This window comes from Centropristis striata, chromosome 15 (assembly GCF_030273125.1).
Source record: "Centropristis striata isolate RG_2023a ecotype Rhode Island chromosome 15, C.striata_1.0, whole genome shotgun sequence".
Classification (NCBI taxonomy): domain Eukaryota; kingdom Metazoa; phylum Chordata; class Actinopteri; order Perciformes; family Serranidae; genus Centropristis; species Centropristis striata.
This window is the reverse complement of record NC_081531.1, coordinates 7,501,542-7,523,265: the sequence shown is the minus strand read 5'-3', so window position 1 is coordinate 7,523,265 and position 21,724 is coordinate 7,501,542. Positions and strand designations below refer to the sequence as shown.

At 38.7% G+C, this 21,724-nt stretch overlaps 1 protein-coding gene across 3 annotated transcripts in view; it reads right to left on the bottom strand.

Annotated features, from left to right (window-relative positions):
• Positions 1 to 924: 924 nt before the first annotated feature.
• Positions 925 to 21,724, bottom strand: part of map6a (microtubule-associated protein 6a) — a 35,286-nt gene continuing 14,486 nt past the window's right edge. The window contains exons 2-5 of one of the 3 annotated variants that reach the window (XM_059352340.1): positions 10,270 to 10,483; positions 9,322 to 9,536; positions 4,903 to 5,013; positions 925 to 1,463 (exon numbers count right to left, since the gene is read on the bottom strand). In XM_059352340.1, the coding sequence (XP_059208323.1) occupies positions 1,301 to 1,463; positions 4,903 to 5,013; positions 9,322 to 9,536; positions 10,270 to 10,483 (703 nt within the window). In that variant the 3' untranslated portion in view covers positions 925 to 1,300. Of the gene's footprint in view, positions 1,464 to 4,902; positions 5,014 to 9,321; positions 9,537 to 10,269; positions 10,484 to 21,724 lie in introns of those variants that run through there. The other 2 variants (XM_059352341.1, XM_059352342.1) reach the window with 2 other exon arrangements.

Here is a 21,724-nt window from a genome sequence, read left to right as displayed (position 1 = left end):
TAGTTTGTATGATTTAGGCTGAGAACACACCAAGCAACAGCTCCAAGCTCAGCGTGATGTTAAACTCCTGCAGCCAATCAGCAAACAGAGTCCTGTGACTCATGTGACATTTTGACTTTTGTTGAATTTCTTCCTGCCTGAAACATGAACATGCCTCTTGGCTGCAGAAGAATATAATTATTTCAGCAAGCTGCACTTCAGTGCTGCTTATGTCTTTAAAGGATGACTTCACGTTTAAATTTTAGTTTGTTTTTCTTGCATTCAAGAATCCAATGGAGAAATAATTCACCATATCAAAACATGCAACTCATGTAGAGTTTATAAATGAATGTTTTGTTATCACATTTACTTCAAATTAAGGATTTAATGTATCACTTTGAGAAATTTAGCCTCGAAATTCCTTCTCTTGAATTGAAAAAAAGGCATTATGCACAATAGTTACACTACTGTAAAATCCCATTGATCCAAAATTTCTGACAAAGGTTTGTACACTCGATCTCAGGACCATCCTGACTGTTCACTTAATCACTATCAAGCATATTTACTGTATCACTTATGAGAAATTACATCATTTCTGACAAAGGTTTGTGCAGTTGATCTCAGGACCATCCTGACTATTCACTCACTCACTATCAAGCATATTTCCTGTATCATTTTTGAGAAATTCAGCCTCAAAGTTCCTTCTTTTGCATCGAAAAAAGGCATTATGCTCTACATTTACTCTACTGTAAAATCCCTTTGATCCATAATTTCTGACAAAGGTTTGTACACTTTTAACATTTTCATCAAGAAAGAAACTGCTATACAAATTGCTTTTTTGGGGGTGAAATATTTCTTTTGATGTTGCATCAACATTTAGGAGCCCATACAAACCCTCTATTTGAAAATGACTGACCATACAACAAAAACTACAATACAGTATGGTAATCTGCAAGTTGTGATTATTTATTTACACTAAAACTGATCAATGTACAGTACAGTTTCTTATGTTATTGTTGTATAAGCACTTTATGGTGTGGTATTCCTAGTGATATTGACATATTCTTTTAAAATAAATTGCATGAAACCATAAAATGATGTAGCACCTTTGCAATAATGCCATGGGTCAAACAGCCGTGACCTCAGAGCCAAAATCAGTTTTAAACATGCGTGTTTCAAATGTGTGGGCTTCCTCTTTTCCACTTTTTTGTGTGAGATTCACCTCTTTTTCTTAATCCAACTTAGTTGCAAATACTAGATATTTACAGTACAGAGCAGCAGTCTGTATACGGAGCATCTGCCTCCATCCTGACAGGCAGAACTACTCAGTCTGATTCACGTCTAGGGCAAAGCGTACGACCCCGCCGCTCCTCCGAGGCTCGGCTCCATCCAGCAGTGGTGGTGGTGGTGGAGGTGGTGGTTCTCCTCCAGCAGCACCCTGGGAATGATGATGACTGGGTCGGAGTAGCTCGTCCTTAGCATCTCTAGGAGGCAGCACACGGTTAAGACAGCAGAGAAGGAAGGAGACAGAAAGAGACACGTGATGAGGCATTTCTCTCAGGCGGAAAAACAACAACAAGTCATTGGGTTGAGCTGAGCCGAGCACCCTGTGACCGCTCATTTCAGAGAAAAATATCAGCTTTCTGTTTTAGGCCTGAGAGCTTATCAGAGGACTATGGGGCCTGTTTGCTTATCACAAATATTACATAAAAAAGACTCAAGGCAAGTGAGTTACAAATCATGTAAAAGCTATGACCATTAAAAGCCATTGTGCTGTGGGAATGCAAATATAAAGTGGCTTTTAGTCTATTTCTAGTAATGCATTGGACAGCTTTGCATTTAGATCAATACAGACGGTTGGTTTGAATCTATACTTTGACCTGTTCAATTAGTCACAGTGAGGTTATGAACTACAGGATGCCAATAGTGCAATGAGGGTCTCAGGGTGATCTGTGAAAAAACAAGATAGAGCACAGTAGGGTTGCAGCTGTATAGCAGTTTCACATTATGAATTAACTGTTTTAATCTCATCTGTAAGTCTATTTAGCCTACCTATCTTTCTGAGTTTTAAAGTGCGCTACAAGGTTTGATTTTCCAATAATATTCAAATAGTTTCCAGCGAATATCAATGTTCAATGTGTATGTGCTGGATGGTGTGGTACCTTATGAAAAGTAAGTGTTTTACGGAGTTGCAGACGTTGTTGTAGCGTGATTAGCATGCTAAGCGGAGATTTAGCCTTATTCCCTTCTTATGTTGCATTACTATGTATTTCAGGGATGACATTCATGTTGCTTCGCGTAATGCCCATAATCATTTGATATGAGATCCTTACATGCAATATAGTATATCAGCTAATTGGGTTCATGTTGTACTTTTAGTGCAGCATACTGCGTAATGTGCTATCTCGAGATTAGCATGCTAAGCGGAGATTTAAGCCCTTTCTTCTGCATCAGTTTGATCCATTGAAAACAGTAAAAACAAAACTTTATTAACTGACAGCTAAGCATAATACGGACGTAAAGATAGTGTTTCTGTGTTATTTAAGGTTACACTAGCAAGAAGCATTAGCATTAGCTACAAAATACAATCTCACTATACGAATACATACTTCCTACGGGCACAGGTAGGAGAAAAAAATACTGAGAGGAGGTTATTTTTCCCCGTTATGCACTTTGAGAATAAAGTCTAAATGACTTTTTGTGTTGGTAAAGTTGGAAAGATATTGACAGATTGGTTGTTCTCGTGTCAATAAGTCATCAGAGGAACATTGTTTTCTATCTGAACAGTTACTGCAAGCTACTTGATTTTCATCAATGTCATAAAATGAGGGTTTAGTAGCACTATAATCCCTCGACAGATACATTTGTTGTTCTTGGTAGTAGCTGTTGTTTTGGGAAAATCTGCTTTTCTATAATTTATGTGAATTTTATATCGCATATATTTGACATATTGAGGAAAATCAGGTTGTAGCTCGCAGTCTACTTTACCGAACTCAAAAAGCTGACTTTATTCTTGACATTTAGACTTTTTTCTCAAAGTGCATAATTATTTTTTTCCCCTCATCTCATTATTATTTCCTCCTACCTGGCCCTTATCCTCTTCCGTGTAATAATGACTCAAGCCTCAGTTTTCATTCCTTTAAAGGTCCCATATCACAAGAAGTGAGATTTTTCAATGCCTTCTTTGATTCTAAAGCAGGTCTAGGTGGTGTATAAATACTGTGAAAGTATCAAAATGCTCAATCCAGAGAAATACACACAAGCTGTGCCTTTTACTGCTGTGACTTCTGTAAGGTTCTGATGTCATAACTGTACTATATATAGTTTTGAAAGTGCAGCGACAGTGCTGTTTCAGTCATTCACCGGCTGCAATGATGGTGCAGAGTCGCTGAGAGTGCAGATGGGAACAATTAGTTTAATTTAATATATTTTTTTAGGGGGGGCTTAAAGAGACACGGGCTAAAACGGAGCGTTTCTGACAGAGGGTGATACAGAAATATTCAAAGAGACATTGGCCCTCATTTATCAAACGAGCGTAGAAACGAGCGCAGATCTGAGTGTATATTTGGTCTTACGGTTCACGTGCGATTTATCAAATGATCGTATCTCTCCAATCACAGCGTGAGGATGATCGGCTGTTGATAAATGTGGCGGCTCAAAACAAGCGACAAAAACAGGATTTTCGACCCCTAAAGTCGCTTTATTAGCAAAGTGGACCGTCACAAATAACAACAGGAGCGAAATAGACATATTACAGAAATACGCAGCGACTGATATTTATGAAATAAAAGTACTTATAGTTATACACTCAAACAAGTTCGGTGAATATTGTACGTTTGAAGCACAGACTTAAAAGTTTTCACTGCTTTTTGGTTGAAGGAGGTAAACAATGTTTTAAAGTAAGTTTTAATTCCAAAAGAAGAGGAATTTCTCAGAGGCAGAAAGTGAAACCCTGACGTCCAACAGCTGCAACAGAACAAACTAGTTTTGTTTGGCAGCATAAAAAGTGAAAAGGAAGGAAATCAGTGCTGCTGTCAGCAGAGCAGTGGACCAAACCCAAAGTACAAATCCAAACCTGAAAATTAGCAAAATATGTCTCCTTAAAATGTCTTTGTAACTGATAATAATAATGTTTGTTATACCGTGAAAATCTCATACCGTTGCAACCCTACAGTGCACTATAGAAAATAAATTAGCAGTACAAATCAGAGTAACATGCACTTACAATTTCCTTTGTCTTTCCAAAGCAGAGCCGCTTCCCTCATTCCATTCATACTTACCCCTCAACTTATATCCACGCTAACACTCAAAGTCTAGACCAAATTATTAAACAGAATGTGAGATTGCAGGTCCAACAGAAAACAGTGGCAGCATGCTTTTCGAGGCAGATTTGGAACAAAGAAAAAAAAATCATTATAATGTCAAACATAGTATGAATTCTCAAGATAAGATGCAAAGTGTTACAGTTTCAAACATTGGATTAAATGATTGATCTGCCTCTTTAATGAATGGAATCCACTCTCCTGCCTCGGTGGATAATTCAACAGTCATGCAGTTTGTTTTAATCATGAAGAGTGGGTGCATTACAGCAGCTGACAGCTTCAAAGATGGGTGGAGATGTCTGGACTAAACCTGGGGCCTCCTTAAGAATGGGCACCTTAAGGAACCTTCCATGTAGGATGAGACAGCAGGCAGTCAGACAGCCCCATTCACCCTCCCCTACTCTAGTGTCCATATGGAAGAGAAATATACAGAAAGGCTATGACCTGAGGAGTAGACCAGAGATAATGTGGTGAAACAAAAACTGTGCCACTGTAATAGAAAACAAAAGTAAACCACAACTCCATGAGCATGTATGAATGGGAATGAGTGGCATTTGTGGCTCGTGGTCTATTTCCTTTCACTGCTTTTGCGACTGATTACCTGGGATTGGGTAGTGCACAGCCCCACAGGTGTTGCTTTAGAGTCTGCACCCAGCCAATATCTCGGATTGGCTGGCAGAGTTGTATGTAGTGGTACTGTTTTAGCACAACCCTTCAAATGAATCAGAATGTCACTCATTAGCACACGACAAATTGGACACAGCAGAAGTATGAGAAAGAACAATAATATGAACTCAGCAAATGTAAAATAACACATTTGTGGGTGGGTTTTTTTTTTTTTTTTTTGCATAAAAGTGCATCATTTGTAACTAGAAGCCTAAAAGAAGCACATGACATCTTATTCTGGAATGAGTTTCTGGACATCCTTTGACATGCATGTCGCTCTATAAGTCGAATGAGTTCTTGGAATATATTGGAGACATGATGCAAGAATAATATATTCTTCAGTTCTCACATGAGGGCAACATGCACGGCCTGGAGAGGATGCCAGAGCTCATGCCAGAATGTGGCGCAGTCTTTAAATAAGCATAGAAAGAAGTTGTGTGAGCAAAAATTCTCTTCCATGTGGATTTTTATTCAATGTTTTCTGTCTCACAAAGACAAAGACTGGGACAGGAGGAGAAACGCTGACAGATACCTGCAACCGCTAATCTTTCACCATTCTTTTTAACAAAAAAAAAAACAAAGCAAGAAGACACTGCTTTTTCTGCTTTTTGCATTTATTTGTAATGTTGCATTAAATATGAGCAAGCAGATAGAAACACAAGCACGTCACAGTTTTTTTTTTTTGCCCAAGACATAACTTTCTTTACCATACTTTCTATCCTTATTTGCCTAATAATCACACAGATAGCACAGGGTGTGTGTTGTGCTAACAACTGTTTACATTTACTGCCCCTACAAGCCCCCTCCCGTGTGTTACATGACAAAGCTTCCCCAACCAAAGGCTGCAAAATGCAAAAGAGCCAGGCCCTCATCTCTGATGGGGCCTGCGCTCAGCTTGGATACACTGCAAAAAAGGGTCTAAAAACAAGATAAAAACACCAAATCTGAGGGAAATTATCTTGCTGCATGGACAGATAATTTCACTTGACAAGATTTCTTAAATTAAGATTATTAAATCTAGAAATAAGCATGTTGAACACTTAAAATAAGAAATTAACTGTCAAAACAAGAGCAATTATCTAATATTTGTTCGTTTTCAAGAAGATTTAAAGTCTAATATATATATATATATATATATATATATATATAATGTATACATGTAGATGGTACAGGAGAGGCAAAAATAAGCCTTGCAGCTTTAGCCTATTCCTTTTTCGGTTGCTGTCTGATGGATTCTTTTGTAAAAACATGATTTTATTTTATTATTTTATTATTATTTTTTAACCAAAATATAGCATTCATTCATATTTCTAAATCTAAAGTTGTTTTTTTTTAAAAATCTTGGTAAGAAACAAATAGTTTGCAATGCACTCTGCTCGGGCCAGTTCATCGCTGCTTGCAGCTTTAATTTATCTTGTTTTAAGAGTTAATTTCTTATTTTAAGTGTTCAACATGCATATTTCTAGATTTAATAATCTTAATTTCAAGAAATCTTGTCAAGTTAAATTATCTGTCCATGCAGCAAGATCATTTCCCTCAGATTTAGTGTTTTTATGTTTTTTTAGACACCTTTTTTTGCAGTGTAGACATGGTGCTATGGTGAGTGGCGGCCAGTCGTCCACTCAGAATGGAGGTGGAGGTGCAGAGCTAATGAGAACAGTGTGAAGGTGGAGCACGATGATGGATTGACAAGACTGTACAGTGCTCTTCTAATCCAAAAACAAAGAAAAAAATCTCTCTCTATAAATATATGCTAAGACTTAGTGAAAGCAGCTGGACTCAGCCAACATGTAGCCCTGCTATAATATATCTATGTACACAAGAGAGGTTATAATTAACAGATAAACAGTAACAATACAACTTACTTCATGTTCCCCTTTCTTCCAACACATCTCACTCAGGAAATCTGGATTAAACCAGACTTTTTTATAAATTGCAGCTTTTGGTATGTTTTGCTAGTTACACAGAAACACGGCAGCACCATGTTGAATTTGCCAGACAAAGTAAAAAAGTAGATGTTGAATCAACATACCAACACAACCTAAACTTCCACAAACCAACATACTTTTAATGCTTTTGGAATTTGATCAGAACAACATTGATCCAGAAACAGAGAGTGATGAACGCTGGAGTCCTAAACAGAAGCAATAACATTATCTATACAACACTTAATGGAGTGTATTAAAATAAAAGATGATAATATTAACATATTAACAAATTCAACTCAATATTTATAAGCAAAATGACCTAAAACTTTTGTTGTAAACAAATAAGAGCTTTCAATCGATAAACAATATTAACAAATTAATCACACAATTTGCTAAAAAGGATTTGTGTCGTTGTGTACCCGTTTCTCTATTCAGATACAGTAATGGAAAAAATTATTAGACTACCCTTCTTCAAGTTCTTCTTCATTTAAACACCTGGTACAGCTAAATGTACATTTGTTTGGACAAAAATAATGATAACAACAAAAATAACTCATAAGAGTTTAATTTAAGAGCTGATATTTAGACATTTAACATGGTTTTCTTGTAAATTATCTTGGTTGTTATCAAGAAAACCATGTTAAATGTCTAGATATCAGCTCTTACATTAAACTCTTAAGAGCTATTTTTGTTGTTATCATTATATTTGTCCAAACAAATGTACTTTTAATTGTACCAGGAATTAAAATGAACAAGAAACTGATGAAAAAAATTGTCTAATATTTTTTCCATGACTGTATATTGAGGTCAGAGGTCAAAGGACCTCTTTGAAAATGGCCACGTCAGGCTATAGAGCTTTAATATACACCTGTGCTTTGTAGCATTATTTTGCCTGCTTTGCAACAAGATACAATTTATTTTATGTAAATTACATCTTCTTTACATGTTAAATATTTCAAATTAACTGCAGAAATTAACAATTTCATCTTGACAGCACTAAAACAAATGTAACAAAAGGTGGTAAAATAATTTGTGAATTATTAGGAACGTGGATCAGTGCTTCATCCTTACAGCGCCCTCTTTAAAGGTGACGTGAAATGTGCTATTAAGCAGCAATATGAGCTGTCTGCTATCGTCCCGTGGCAGTCTAATCATATTGGTTACGGTCACCCTCGGCAGAGTACATTTTTAAAAAAAGGCCATAAGGAGCTGTGTGTGCATCCGACTGTGCAGCTTTGTGGAGAGATCAGTCTTGTAAATAAAGACCACACTGGGTTTGATTACACTGAGATATGAGTATTGAGATTGACAGACAGGATCCAACCTTCACCAATCAACACATTTACCAGCTCCACTGAACTCATCCCTCTCTGATTCGGAGAAATGTTGTTACTCTGATGTTAAATGTCTCTATGACTGCACGACAGTATTATCTAATTCAGTGGTAATGCTCATCTGCTATGCAAACGGCTGGTGTTTAATGCATAATCAGTTTAGTGTGACCCAGATGGTTCATTGGCTACAAAACAGCCTTGAGTGAACTAAAATACAACTGTATGAATTAGCTTCACATGAAAGGAGCCAAAGCTGAATGGGAGAACAGGGTGTTTTTTTTTCTTTAGAAGCATTGAAAACATTTTTATGTAGCCGACAACAATTCAAAATGAGACATTGGGTAACAAAATCACATTGAACAAAGCGTTGTGATAACACAGACTGGAGCCCCGAGAGCCATGAACAGAGAAGAGTAGCAGAGATGACAGAGCAGGTACAACACAAGCCGTGGATCAGACACTCAGAACTAACCAAGCGGGACATTTATCAAAGATTTTCACCTTTTTAATTTAGCATGTGCAGAGACCAAAGTATCCAAAGAGCCAATCTTCCCTCCAAATAACAAGAAGAAGGGAAAAAATCCTTGATAAAGTCAACAAAGCAATCTGCTCGGTTGATCAAAGCCAACACTTCAGGATTGCTTGTCGGTGGGCCCATGCAACCAGAGCCATCCATTGCTTAGCCAGGCAGCCTGTAGCCATGGCAACCTGGAGATGGAGGCGAGCAGAGTGGGGGTGGTGGGTGGCATCAAATGGCGGGGGAAGTGGATGCTCCCGCCCACTCGTTACTATAGCGATCTAATATAGCGTGAGGTGGGAGGAGCAATGACATGTCATGTCTAATCCCCAGCATTTCATCTTATTATAGTTGTACAAATGTAGCCAAGAGGTAGTGAAGGAGGACAGAGAAGAAGAATGAGTGAGAGACCGAACAGAGAAGAGAAGAAGAAGAAGAAGAAAGAGACTGTAGGGGGAAACAGAGGGAAAGATGAGAATACAGATGAGAACTTTAATTAATTTTGCAGCCTCTGTGTTTGCTTTCCCCCAGAAAAATAAGAAATAAAAGGAGAAGTAGTGCTAAATGATTTTTACTCTTTTGCCTCAGCCAGTTTGTTGTTCATCTCTTTACTTTTCTCCTTGTCCCCCACCGCTGGCCGGTTCTCTGACTGGTTCTCCGAGGTGGTCTTCTTGGAGCCCTTCAGCGTGGCGCTCTGCTTATCTTTGGCTTTCTTCGCTGGCTTGCTCTGGCCTGCCGCTGTGGCTCCAGGCTTTTTGGGTTTAGAGCGAAGTGCACTATACCTGTCAACCTAAAGATGTCGGACAAATGAGATTGCTGAGCGGAAAAAGGCCTCATTTATGGCTAGTCATTTCTAAAAACTGTGTTGTGCAACGAGATGAGCATGGCAAGAATTTTCAACCTGGTCTCACAGGAATCTGTGAAATAGCCACGGATTTGCTCAACTCTAAATCCGTGGAATAGCCACGGAATCACTCAAATTTCTGTGAAACTGACACGGATTTCGCTACAATGCAAGTTAATGACAGTCATATCCCGTGGCTATTCCAACATACAAAGTGATTATGTACATTCACTGAGTGAATATTTAGAAAATAAAACAGATATTTCTCGCTAGAAATGTGATCAAAATCCATTTTTATGCAGAAACTAAGTCAAAATATTGATTTTTTCTCACTAAAAATGAGAAAACTTGTGTTGAAAACTTGTAAACATGTTTTTTGTTCTGACCGCCGTGACCTTAAAAGTCACATGACTTGGAACAAACCAATAGGAAAACATATCCAAGGAATTTCCACGGGATATGACTGTCATTAACTTGCATTGTAACAAAATCCGTGTCAGTTTCACGGAAATTTGAGTGATTCCGTGGCTATTCCACGGATTTTGAGTTAAGCGAATCCGTGGCTATTTCACGGATTCCTGTGGGACCAGGTTGAGAATTTCACATTACAGTAATATAAAGATTTCCCACCTTCCTAAATATATTTTAAACCTTAAACTATAAAGTTGTGTGTTCTCACCTGTTTGATGGGGTCTATATAAGGCTCGCTGTACAAACTGCGTATCCTCCTCCTCTCCAGGGCCTTGTTGTCCGCAGGCCGCAGGGGGGCCTGGCCCTTGAAGGTGGCACTGTAGCTGGTCTCTAGGCTGGTCTTCTCATCTGGTGGCAGGTACTGGGACCTGGCCCGGATCATCTTCGCCGGCTTCACATCTCTGTAAGCCTTGTACTCAGTTCTGTGTGGAAGGAAGGAAGTCAGGTGTCATGAGAAAATGTATTGTGTTGTACAGTTTTAAAACTCATCAATAAAGCTAAATGGACTTTTCCATTTGACTGCAATAGTAGGGGTGGGCAATTAGCTTTTTTATAGCCATATTAAAGGCGGCATGTTTAATCATGCTCAAATGACCAGAACACACATATAATAAAATAATCACCATCACAACAATGAGCTCTCGCATTTGAATTAATCTGAAACACAGTTTCAATATAATGCAACAAAGTTATGCACAGGCTTCCATTTTATCAGAGCAAAGAGGATGATGACAGGCTCAGGATCAGAGGCAGAAAGCAGATATGTTTGAAAAATGTTATAATATTTTGAGCCGCGTTGAACAAAAATTGCAGCAAGTTTAAATGACCATGGAGCTAAAACAACCCCGTCATCATAATGTGGGTTGGAAAAATGGAAGAAGATAACTTCTTCTACGCTTCATTTTAAGATGAAGTGCATTTCAAATAGCCTGCATTTATTAATTAATATTACCCCCTAGCAGCAGCCCGTGCACCCCAAAGGGACCACGCACCACACTTTGGGAATCCCTGCCCTAAAGGAATAAATATCACGATATTTCAAGGTATTTTTGCAATAACAAAATTCTTGACGATTTTACAAAATACTGAAAAATATATTGAAAATTATTTTTTTAGTCTGTATAAATCCATAAAAATAACAAAAAAAAATCAACCATACATCTAAAATGTAGTGTAAAGTGCAAATCTCAACAGTTGCCAAATACAAAAAAGTTATTCTTGACTCTTGAGTATTTGCATATAATAAAAGATAACCATCTAGGGGGGCCGGGGACATGCCCCCCTGGGAGAAAATTTTGTACGTTTTTTTAAGTCAAATGCATCAATCTTGAGCACTTTGACAGCTACATGAGAGTAAACACCTCACATAACATTTTTCACATTCAGGAGATGTTCAGTAGCTTGAAATGTGACGTTAGCGCAGCACATGAGACTCTGGCGGGCCTCCACAGTCTAGGTAGTTAACAGGAAACCCTTACGCCACTATGTCAAGAAGTAGAAATGCTGCCAATATTTGTTTAATCATATAAAAGATATACTGGTATTATCGTAAATGATACGATATGGCACACCCCTCCGCTGAAAGCTTTACAACACAAGCCAGCATTCATCCACTCACACACACATTTATACACTGTTGGCAGAGGCTTCAATACTAATCTCATCAGGAGCGATAAACAAGGACACTTTGACATATAGACTACAGGGATTGAGCCACTGAGTCATGACTATGCACAGGTGAGAGTGACAAGATGCATTCTGGGTAGTTCATTTATTCAAATCTTCCTGATAAACAGAAACTATTTTGTCCTGTAACTGGGATCTCAAGTCACAGAATAGTTTTGCATTTTATGAAATATGTTTATATGCAACTTTATGGTCACACAAGACTCCAATGCCTCATTTCCACCACATGGTTTGGTTCAGTTTTGGTGCGAGTGACAGTTCTCTTTGACCAATCAGAGGTTTATACTGTTTTAACTCAACCTTCTAGTATCGGCTCACAACTTTTTTGCTAATAGAAACCAAAAAAGAGCAATTGAGTTGAGTAGAGCCGTGCAGTGGAAATTTGGCACAAGAGGTCCAAAAGCTGCACTTTGCAAAGAAACAGCCCAGTAAATAACCACCTATTAAACATCAGGATATATCATGTTCATTAGAGAGCTTTATAGATTTTGTTGCTTGTAGTCAGATTTTGTTCATTAGAGCAAAGCCAGGCTAGTTGTTTTTATGATAAGTTAAGATAACCAGACACGAGGGTGGTAGCCATACTTAATATAAATATTTAATATTCACTATTAGAGGTGGGAATCAGCAGAGGCCCCACGATATGATATTATCCCGATACTTGAGTCACGATACAATATAATTGCAGTTCTAAGCATTTGGACATATGGTGAGTCAAACTGAATGGAACTGATATCAAACATGTATTGATGACAACAACTGCAGCTTCATTTCAACAATTTCCCGACACAATATCCTGATGCATAACCTGTGCCTATAGATTCCTTAGATCTTCTAGTTTCATATGATACCATTATCTCCAGTATATTCCTAAAAGTGAGCCCACTACAGTGTCCGGGAAAGAAACAAATACTGATGCTGTGTATTAATTTGAAGATGTATTAAAATATCTCATTACAGTCTCTTTACAGGAAACTTCTGCTTGATTAAGATATGAGCAGCTCTGATTTAGGAAATCCCACTGCACCATTTGAGAACAATAATAGTAAAGCAAGAGACCTTACGCACGAACATTAGGTATAATAGTGACACAAATATGAAAACTGCGGAGTTGCTGTTCGAACCAAAGACCTGTGTTTGTGTATCTTGAATATTGTATCTGTTTTGTGATACTTGTCAATAAATCCCGCACAGGGCTGTCTTTCTTGAAACTTTTGTTGTCTCTTCAGATTTTCCACCACACTGACAGTATCAGTATTTACGCTAAATATTATTGATACTTGGCGGCCATCAATCAATATAATATTACCAGGCAACATATCGCGATACTGTATCAATTTTTTCCCCAAGCTATATTTACTATATTCGTTATGTGGCTGATATCTGTGGTATATTTATCCCTATATGCAAATCAGTGATTATTTTGGGTCTGTGGTTGTAAACTACTATACTTTGGTGGTGACAGTGTCATGAAAACCTTCTTTGTTGAAACATCATTAAAGAGAATCTCTAAAAATAGATGTTTCTCTTATTGTAGACAGCATGACACCAGTTTGTGTGTGAGGAGAAGATGTGAAGTGGTGCATTACTAGTGTAGAGCAGAGTATATCAGAGGTAGTATAGTAGGTGGGAGGAGGCCTGCACCACAGTCTGATGCTGTGATACTGTGTGTGTGTGTGTGTGTGTGTGTAGTCCTCACACAGCAGTTCTGAAGAAGGTCAGCGGTGTGGCTTAGACACCGAGCAGGCTGCCCTGCAGCATCTGCTCACATTTGCAGGCCTTTGGAGAAATGTGCCACAGAGGACAAGCACAGCAGCTTAACACCAGGTGCATATTTAATCATTTCCTCTAATACACCACACTGCATCACTCTTTATTTATTTATTCTCTGCAGTGTATTCCCCCAGCATCCATCCACTTCACGCAAACTAACATATATTTCAGCATGTTGATCTGCAGCAGCAGGAATCAATAGGCGGCCCCCTATGTGTGGCCCCCGAACTGTTATTTCTTCACGTTGGGTTTTGGTCGGGTCAGTATGTGTACACCGGGACTTGTCTCCATGACAACGGAGTTACTGGGTCGCGCGAGCCTCAATTGCACAAAAAAAGATTGCATGAAAATGGCTTGTTCGAAGTTATTTACTAAAAAAAGGTGGACAGAGAAAATTGTCAATTCAAATAAGAATGGATTGAAAATTTTTCATTCACTATCCCTCCAACCAGCACAAGACCCGTGTGCTTAATATGCCAGGAGACTGAAGCTGTGATTAAGATTTCCAATTTGAAACAGCATTATGAGACAAAGCATAGCATTTCCTCAAAATTCAGAGGTAAGAACAACAAAAGTAAATGCACTGAAATCAAGCTGCAAGAGGGTTTCTTGTCACATCTATGAAACAACAACAAAAAGCAACAGAGTGCTCACTTAGAGTGGCATGGATTTTGGGTAAACACAAGAAGCCATTCTCAGAAGCAGGAATAATAAGAGAATGCATGAAGAGATTGACACAATGTTTACAGGCCAACAAAAAGAGGAAATTAAAGCTAAAATTAAGCAAATCCACCTGGAAATTATATTTTATTTCAGTTCATATTTTTGTTGTTTTGAATAAAAAAGACATTTTCTTTTGAATGTGGCATGTGGTCTGACCGACCTCAATAAATGGACCTTTGAGTCATTAAAAAAAATCTTTGTGGCCCTTTAAGATTTGTATTTGAGAACCCCTGATCTATAATATTTCCATTGCATGAAAACAACAACTAACTTTTCATTAATAATGCTGACACAATCAAATGCTGATTATTTTTCTCTATTCATTGATTAATAGTTTTCTTTCATAAAATGTATACAAGCCTAAATAATGATCAGCTATCACAATAGTTGCAGCTATACCTTGTAATATTCTTGTGCAAGTAGAAAATCACTCAAATTCTGCTTGAAGAAGATACAAAAGATATTGAAAATCCTTTGGGAACAAAATCCATGATCACTGTGGAAAACAGATCAAGCTAAAACGTACCTTTGCTTCAAATGTTACTGCTTGTAGAGTAAATTCATTTGAAGGTCATCAGGTAATGTTGTAGAAAACAGAAATCTGCTAGACTCTAATATCAGAGGACGAATCACCTGATCTATCATACTGGAAGCTAAAATTAGAACGAACCTTGAATTTCTCTTTGTTTACTCCAAACACATTTGTGCTCATGATAAGAGCTGTATTTGCACCATTGAACAGCTCTAAAAAAATGAACAATGGTGAATGTCAGCATGTAACAGTAAATGATTTAAAATACAGAAAAAAAGCAAATTGCATAACAACAGTTGAATTTAACCCTTTCAAAACTAGGATTGGAAATCGAGAAATTGTCTGATTCACACGAATCATTTACCTTCAAGCTTGTATACTTTCCTTCCTGCCGACATGTTTTTTTCTGCAAGTTGTGCATTGCGAAACTATGATGTCAATCTCATACACCTACACTGCTGGAAACTTGCAATAAATCATGGCGCACAGACATCACAGACATCACAAGCGCTGCTTTATGTCTGCAAATTATTATTTCAAGTAAGGATGAAAACACCAGAACTATGCTGAAGCATTTCTCTATGCAACACTATGCCTGAAGTGTCATTGCTCATAATCTTGAGGGTAGATATCCTTTGTTCTCATAACATTAGTGGTGTGCAGGCAGCTTTAGCAGACTTTTCCTTTTAATTAAGACAGGGCTGCACTATCTAGTGGTTAGCACTCTTGCAGATCTTCTGTGTGGAGTTTGCATGGTCTGGCTTCCTCCCACAGTCAATAAAAAACCATGCACTTTAGGTTTAATTGTTGACTCTAAATTGCCTGATAGTCTGCTGGACCCGCCTCTCAATGTCAGCTAGGATCGCCTCCAGCCCCCAGCGACCTGAGTTCGGATAAGCGGTGAAGGATAATGGATGGATGGATTAAGAAAACCTTTATGAAAAAAACTTGCTGTAAAAATATTCTCTCATTTCATCCATTTTACACAATGACAACAGCAGAGCTTTTGTCGCCCTTAGTCACATTAATGCAGTTTTTATACTTTGTTTTAACACTGTTTAGACTCACAGCTGCATTGATGATGAAAACCTGCCTACTGTTTTTACCACACAGAAAACTGATCAGAAATGATTAAGGGATACATTTAATATACACAAAGGTACATTTATCCACCTGTTTTGGTCATGTGACCGCATCCAGACTTTCTGGAAGGGGTTCACTCTGTAATCCAGGAGGTCACTGGTAAACAGTTTTTGTTGACTTCTTCTTTCTATCTACTTAATCATGCTCCAGACAATTTCTCGGGCACGGACACCAAATCTCTGTTGATACATCTTTTGTTTTTGATCTTGCTGCGGTGGTCAACTCCCCAGATCCCTACAGTCGACACGTGGATATCACAGATTTCTGCTCTTATTCCTCTCGAGAAGTTGACTCATGACCTTAATCACAAATCAGACAAGTTCTGGAGGATCTGGGAACCATTGTATTCCTTTTTACAGAAGCTATAACTCTTCATTTGTCCCTGGAAGATGAGGACTGTCAGCCCTTTCATTTATTTTATGTACGTATGTGCTCTTCGTTTACCTGTCTCCTGTTGTCTTTTTATTTACTTACTTATTTTATGCATAAATAGAAATATATAGCGCATCGCTCACTGTTGGTTTGGGGTGGGACTTCTTTTGTTTTGTTTTGTGCTTTGTTGTCTTTTTATTGGTTTTTCATTTTTTTAAGCACAAACGTTAGAAAAAACAAACAAACCAGAGTATTTAAAAAAAAGAAAAAAAGAAATGATTGAGGGAATCGATTAAAGAACCAAACCTCACAGCTGAATTGACAGTGACATCAATATAATCTTATCGATCCCAACCCTGTTCAAAACATAAAAATAGTGTTTACGGTGTTTTGCGTCTCCTGTAATATGACACTGTGATGCTGTAGTGAATCACAAAGGAAAACAGACAGCTCTGTTTTAGGCCGCTCAGATGACACCTATCTGCTCTCCCCTGTGGCTCCGCTACAGTCACAAACACACGAGTTTCCCCTAACGCAGCACAATCCAGCCCAAGCACCGAGAAACGCACAACTGTAGCCAAGGTTCAGTGAAAAGTCTCCGTTCCCTGTGGCAACACCACTTAGTGTGGATAGTAGAGCAGACAAGGCCAGGCTGCTGTACTCTGAGCCTCATTAGAACAATTTGTAAGCCCAAGTCTTATGGAAAGACATCAAATCAATAACTGGCAGCTACAGCAAGCAGCCTGGGACACTGTGTGATCCTGCTCAAAGTAATGTATGTTTCAGGGACAGGCGTATTGATTGAACATCTTTTAATGCATGGCATTGAGGGGTTATGAGAGCGTAGCGGAGCTGTCTGGGTTTGAATCACAGTGTGAAAGCTGGGCTCCGACATCAGATGTTCTTGTGGTGGGCGGTCATGAGACACCATGTGGGAGAGAAACCATAAACAAGGACATTATTAACAAAGCTTATAATTTTCTCACTGGTTTATAATTATGTGGTTATGCTAGCCTTTAGTTGTACCTATAGCCGTGTTTCCACTAGGGGGAAAAGTGGCCACACCCTCTCAAAAGTCTGCTCACTCTAAGTGTCTCCATTACAAGTTAGCCAACAGAGGGATTTACAAGACTCTGGAGGTGACGTATGGTTTTTGAGCGTCGCGTAATCGCTTAGCAACAGCTTCATCATACGCAACGGATTAAACACGGGAAACAACGAGCCGCGGGGGCCGACGACTCGTTAAGAAGAGACGCCGGCCCCCGCGGCTCGTTAAGAAGAGTAAGAACAAGTCTCCAAAAGTCTCCAATAACACCAGAAAAAGTTGCTGGATTTGTCTCCAGTCGCTTTTTTGAAAAATAGTCGCTAAGGGGGTCTGAAAAGTCGCTAAATATAGCAACAAAGTGGTAAAGTTGGCAACACTGTTTCGCCGGCTTTTACAAATGGCGTGTGTTGTTGTCGGGTAAAGTACTACGTCACATTCCGCTTAGCGATCTATCCAATCAGTAACCAGGCTTTTTTCAGGTGAGAAAATAGGCCCTGCTCTTCAACAGGGATGAAAAAGTATCCACAAAAGTCCCGAAAAAAGTCCGCTCTGGACGGCTCGTATTCAAATTAGGGGCTTTTATTTATTAAAATACTAAGACTAAAGGTATTTTCAGACCAAACGCCAATAATTCGTAAAAAATAAATTGTCCATCAATTTAAAAATGTGTCTTTATTCTTTAATATCTTTGAGTCTATCCACACTGAATCTCCTTTCAAATTTCCCGGCTGATTTGATTTCTGTGAATTTTTGGTTACCAATAAAGACAAGCAAACCAATAAAATAATGACTTCTGCTCACATATTCAATAGATTTTTCTCATAATGGCCATCGTCAGATAATTCCATTATTCATACTGTCACACAACAAACTGATATTGATCAATTCATCCATTATGTCAATGAACATGAAGAGAACATCTATAAAAAATAACAAGTATAGCAGTTGCCTTCAAAAGAGTTTTGCAGCTATTTGCTCATAAACCAAAGTATTGAACAATTCAAAATGTTGCCCTGATGATGCAAGGAGAAAAGTTAAAGGGGCACAGAAGTTATTTCTATTCATAAACAGACAGACTGACATTACCTTCCCTGGAGCCCTGCCGCTAGCATGACTAAAAATATGAATTTTACATTTGGAGAAGTTACTCAAGTACTTCATCTAACCTTTGTGATATGTCAACAGAATAAAGATAACTGACATTTAGAAATGATGAGTGAAAACACTTTAATCCCCAACATCTCATCTTCATAACAATGTAATTAGTTCCCATTAATCTAAACTTAAATGAGCTATCAGGCGCTAACATTTCAGCTGTCCATGTAGTAACTGAAACTGAGGCGTAGAAGGTCATGGTTGGTGACAGTGACATGGCGGCTGAATACAGAAAAGAGGTGGAAATCTCACAGAGAGTGATTACATAACTTGACTGAAGTCCATTTTCAATGCTTGACTGGGCCAAGAAGCCACAATGTGAAGACAGGTTATACAACAATGTCCAAGGCCAAGGGTCTGACGCACATGACTCCACCGGGTGAGTGTGTGTGTGTGTGTGTGTGTGTGTGTGTGTGTGTGTGTGTGTGTGAGACAAAGACAGAGAAAGAGGCAGATTGTGAGTGCAGACAGGTTTGACAGTGTGAAACACCGGTCTGTACTGTAACATTGCTGCTATTCATGACCATATGACTGTGTAACAATAAAGCCTGTGTTTCTGAGGTCAGCGTGTACTTGGTACTTGTTTAAAAATGAGTGTTGGGAAAGCTTCCCTGGTTCAGTGGACGTCATGTCACAGGGCTGTATCTGTTGCATCAAGCTGCTCTACATGTACTGAGCGTGAAAACACAACAGTGTGAGGTTCACATTAGGCTGCTCCCTTCAGCTCTGGAAATATTATCTCTGTGCTCAGTACCTTGGGAGGCAGTGATTGTTAGATACAGGCTTTATATTGTGCAAACATAGACTGTATATAAATAATGGACGTAGTCACCATGACGTCACCCAAATTCATCGTTTCGGCTGTCGGCACCATGCTTTATGTCCGATGCCATCTTTGTTTTTTAAACCAGTGAGAGTATATTTGGACTGGGGAGGAGCGAGAACGGGTGTATCTAAAAAAAAAACTGTTAAAGCTAAAAGAAAATGTACATTACTTACAGGAAAAATTGACTCTTTGGAGAGTCTTTTAGTACAACCAAACGCTGAAGAAGACATATTTATATGAACAAAGTGTTCAAATAAACTTGTACTTGAACTGAAAGTTCTGTAGACGAAAACACAACAAACAAGTGCACGTTGCCGTGAATACACATTGTTTTTGCTTCTCTTCTCTCCCTATGGTGGCTTGCCATGTTAGTGACCTGTCATTCAAAGGTAACCATGCCCAAATCATAAGCTTCTTTATTGTCTATTTTCTTTGAAATAGGACCATTATTTACACAATTAACATCATATTGTATTGGAGAAGACTTGGAACTATTGAGACCATAATGTTGCCACAAGATTTTTTCTGAGGTAAGAAAACAAGTGAGGAGTTGTCTCATTTTGTATTGAGAAAGATAGAACCGGACTTCTTTTGCAACCGCCGTTGGTGACCTCTATGACAGATTGCAGGATTAAGGCATTTCTGGGTTTGCCTCCCTGCTCAGACCGTGAGGTTGCTACCTATGTGCAATTCTGAATCCAGAAGATCATTTACTGAGACTCTAAATCACTAACATACGCTGAAGTACTGACCATATTTTGTAAATCAAATATTTTCATGCCATAGAAAGTGATACAAGTGGCAACCTCCGGACCTGAAAAGTGAAGCCAATGCAGAGGTTCCTTAAACCTGCATTCTGTCTAATGACCAGTAGGGGGCGACTCAAAGGGTTGCAAAACAAATGTTGTTTGTATGTTAGTCAAAAGGAAAATGACCCTACTTCTCACATGATTTATCACCTCAGCAAACATCCCCAGCACGAGTTCATGGCTTCAATCTATCGCTGGTCAAGTCTTGCATGATGTTAATTTTATAAATTACAGCCCCACTTACAGTAAAATCGATGATAAAGCAGGATATGCAGGATGGGGCTACTTTGTGATTGACAGGTTGCTACCATGGTGCACTGTGTGTTTTCATCTACGAAACTTTGATACTTTGTGTGTTTTCAGTTCATCAAAGTTCATTGTAAATTTCAGGTCACTTGAAAATGTCTTATATATTGTCAAGATGGACTAAAAGACACTGAAAGGAATCGGCTGCTCTGCTCACAGTGGAACAACATAGTTAAAACTATTTGACTGGTTCACTGCGTTATGTTACTTTGTAAGATATCATACAAACTGTGATATGTTGTAGCAGCAAATTATTATTAAGGTGGTGAACATAAGAGATAAAGACTTGCACCTGTTTTGAAAAGACCTTAACAACAAATTATATTATTTTTTCTTTTACTATCACCATCTATTATTTCTGCATAATTTCCTGCTTTGTTATTTGGGATGAGGTTCAGATCTGTGAGTCACTGTGGCTCAGGCATGCTATCATACTGCCTCATATGTCTTGCTTTGTGACTAAAGCTGCTTTGGACAGCTGACCCTGCTGACCCGCTGTGGTGCAGGGGATGTGCAGAGAAAGGCCTCATCACTACAACCAAACACTGGCAACTGACAGGGTGGAACCGGGCCAGGGTACAGCCCTGCTGAGCTCCATGCAACCCTGCTCTAACATAGCACAATCTGCAGCACTCACTGGGGGAGGAGTTATGCGACAAAAAATAATAAAAAACAAATGACTGCAAATTTCTGCACTGTGGGATTAAACCATGTCCAGCTGCACGAGTTGATCTTGAGAAAGAAAGTTCAAAGTCAAATGATTAGCAGGACACAGGAAACTACTACTAGACATAAACAGAGACGGAATTAAAGAGGTGTACGTAACTTCTGGGTCTGAAAAGTGAAGCCAATGCAGAAGTGCCTTGAACATGCAGAGCTTCTAATGGCCAGCAGGGGGCGACTCCACTGGCTGCAAAAAGAAGTATATCATATTGTATAGAAGTCTATGACAAAATGAACCTACTTCTTACTTGATTTATTACCTCACTAAACAATAGAGGTGTGTGTTTGGGGGGGATCGATACAACATAGTATCGGAATATTTTGCGTGGCGATACTATATTGATTAATGGCCGCCAAGTTTTAGATGTTTAGCGTTCCGACGTCCGTCAGTATTTTGTTTTTGTGTTTTATTTCCGGAGGCCGTAGGGGGCTCACTTTTAGGAATATATTGGAACTGGTATCATATGAAACATTAAGATCTAAGGAAGCTATAGGCACCATATGCATGGGAAGTTGTCGAAATAACAAGGTTAAGCTATTTTTTTTATGTTTTATGGTGATTTTTAAAGC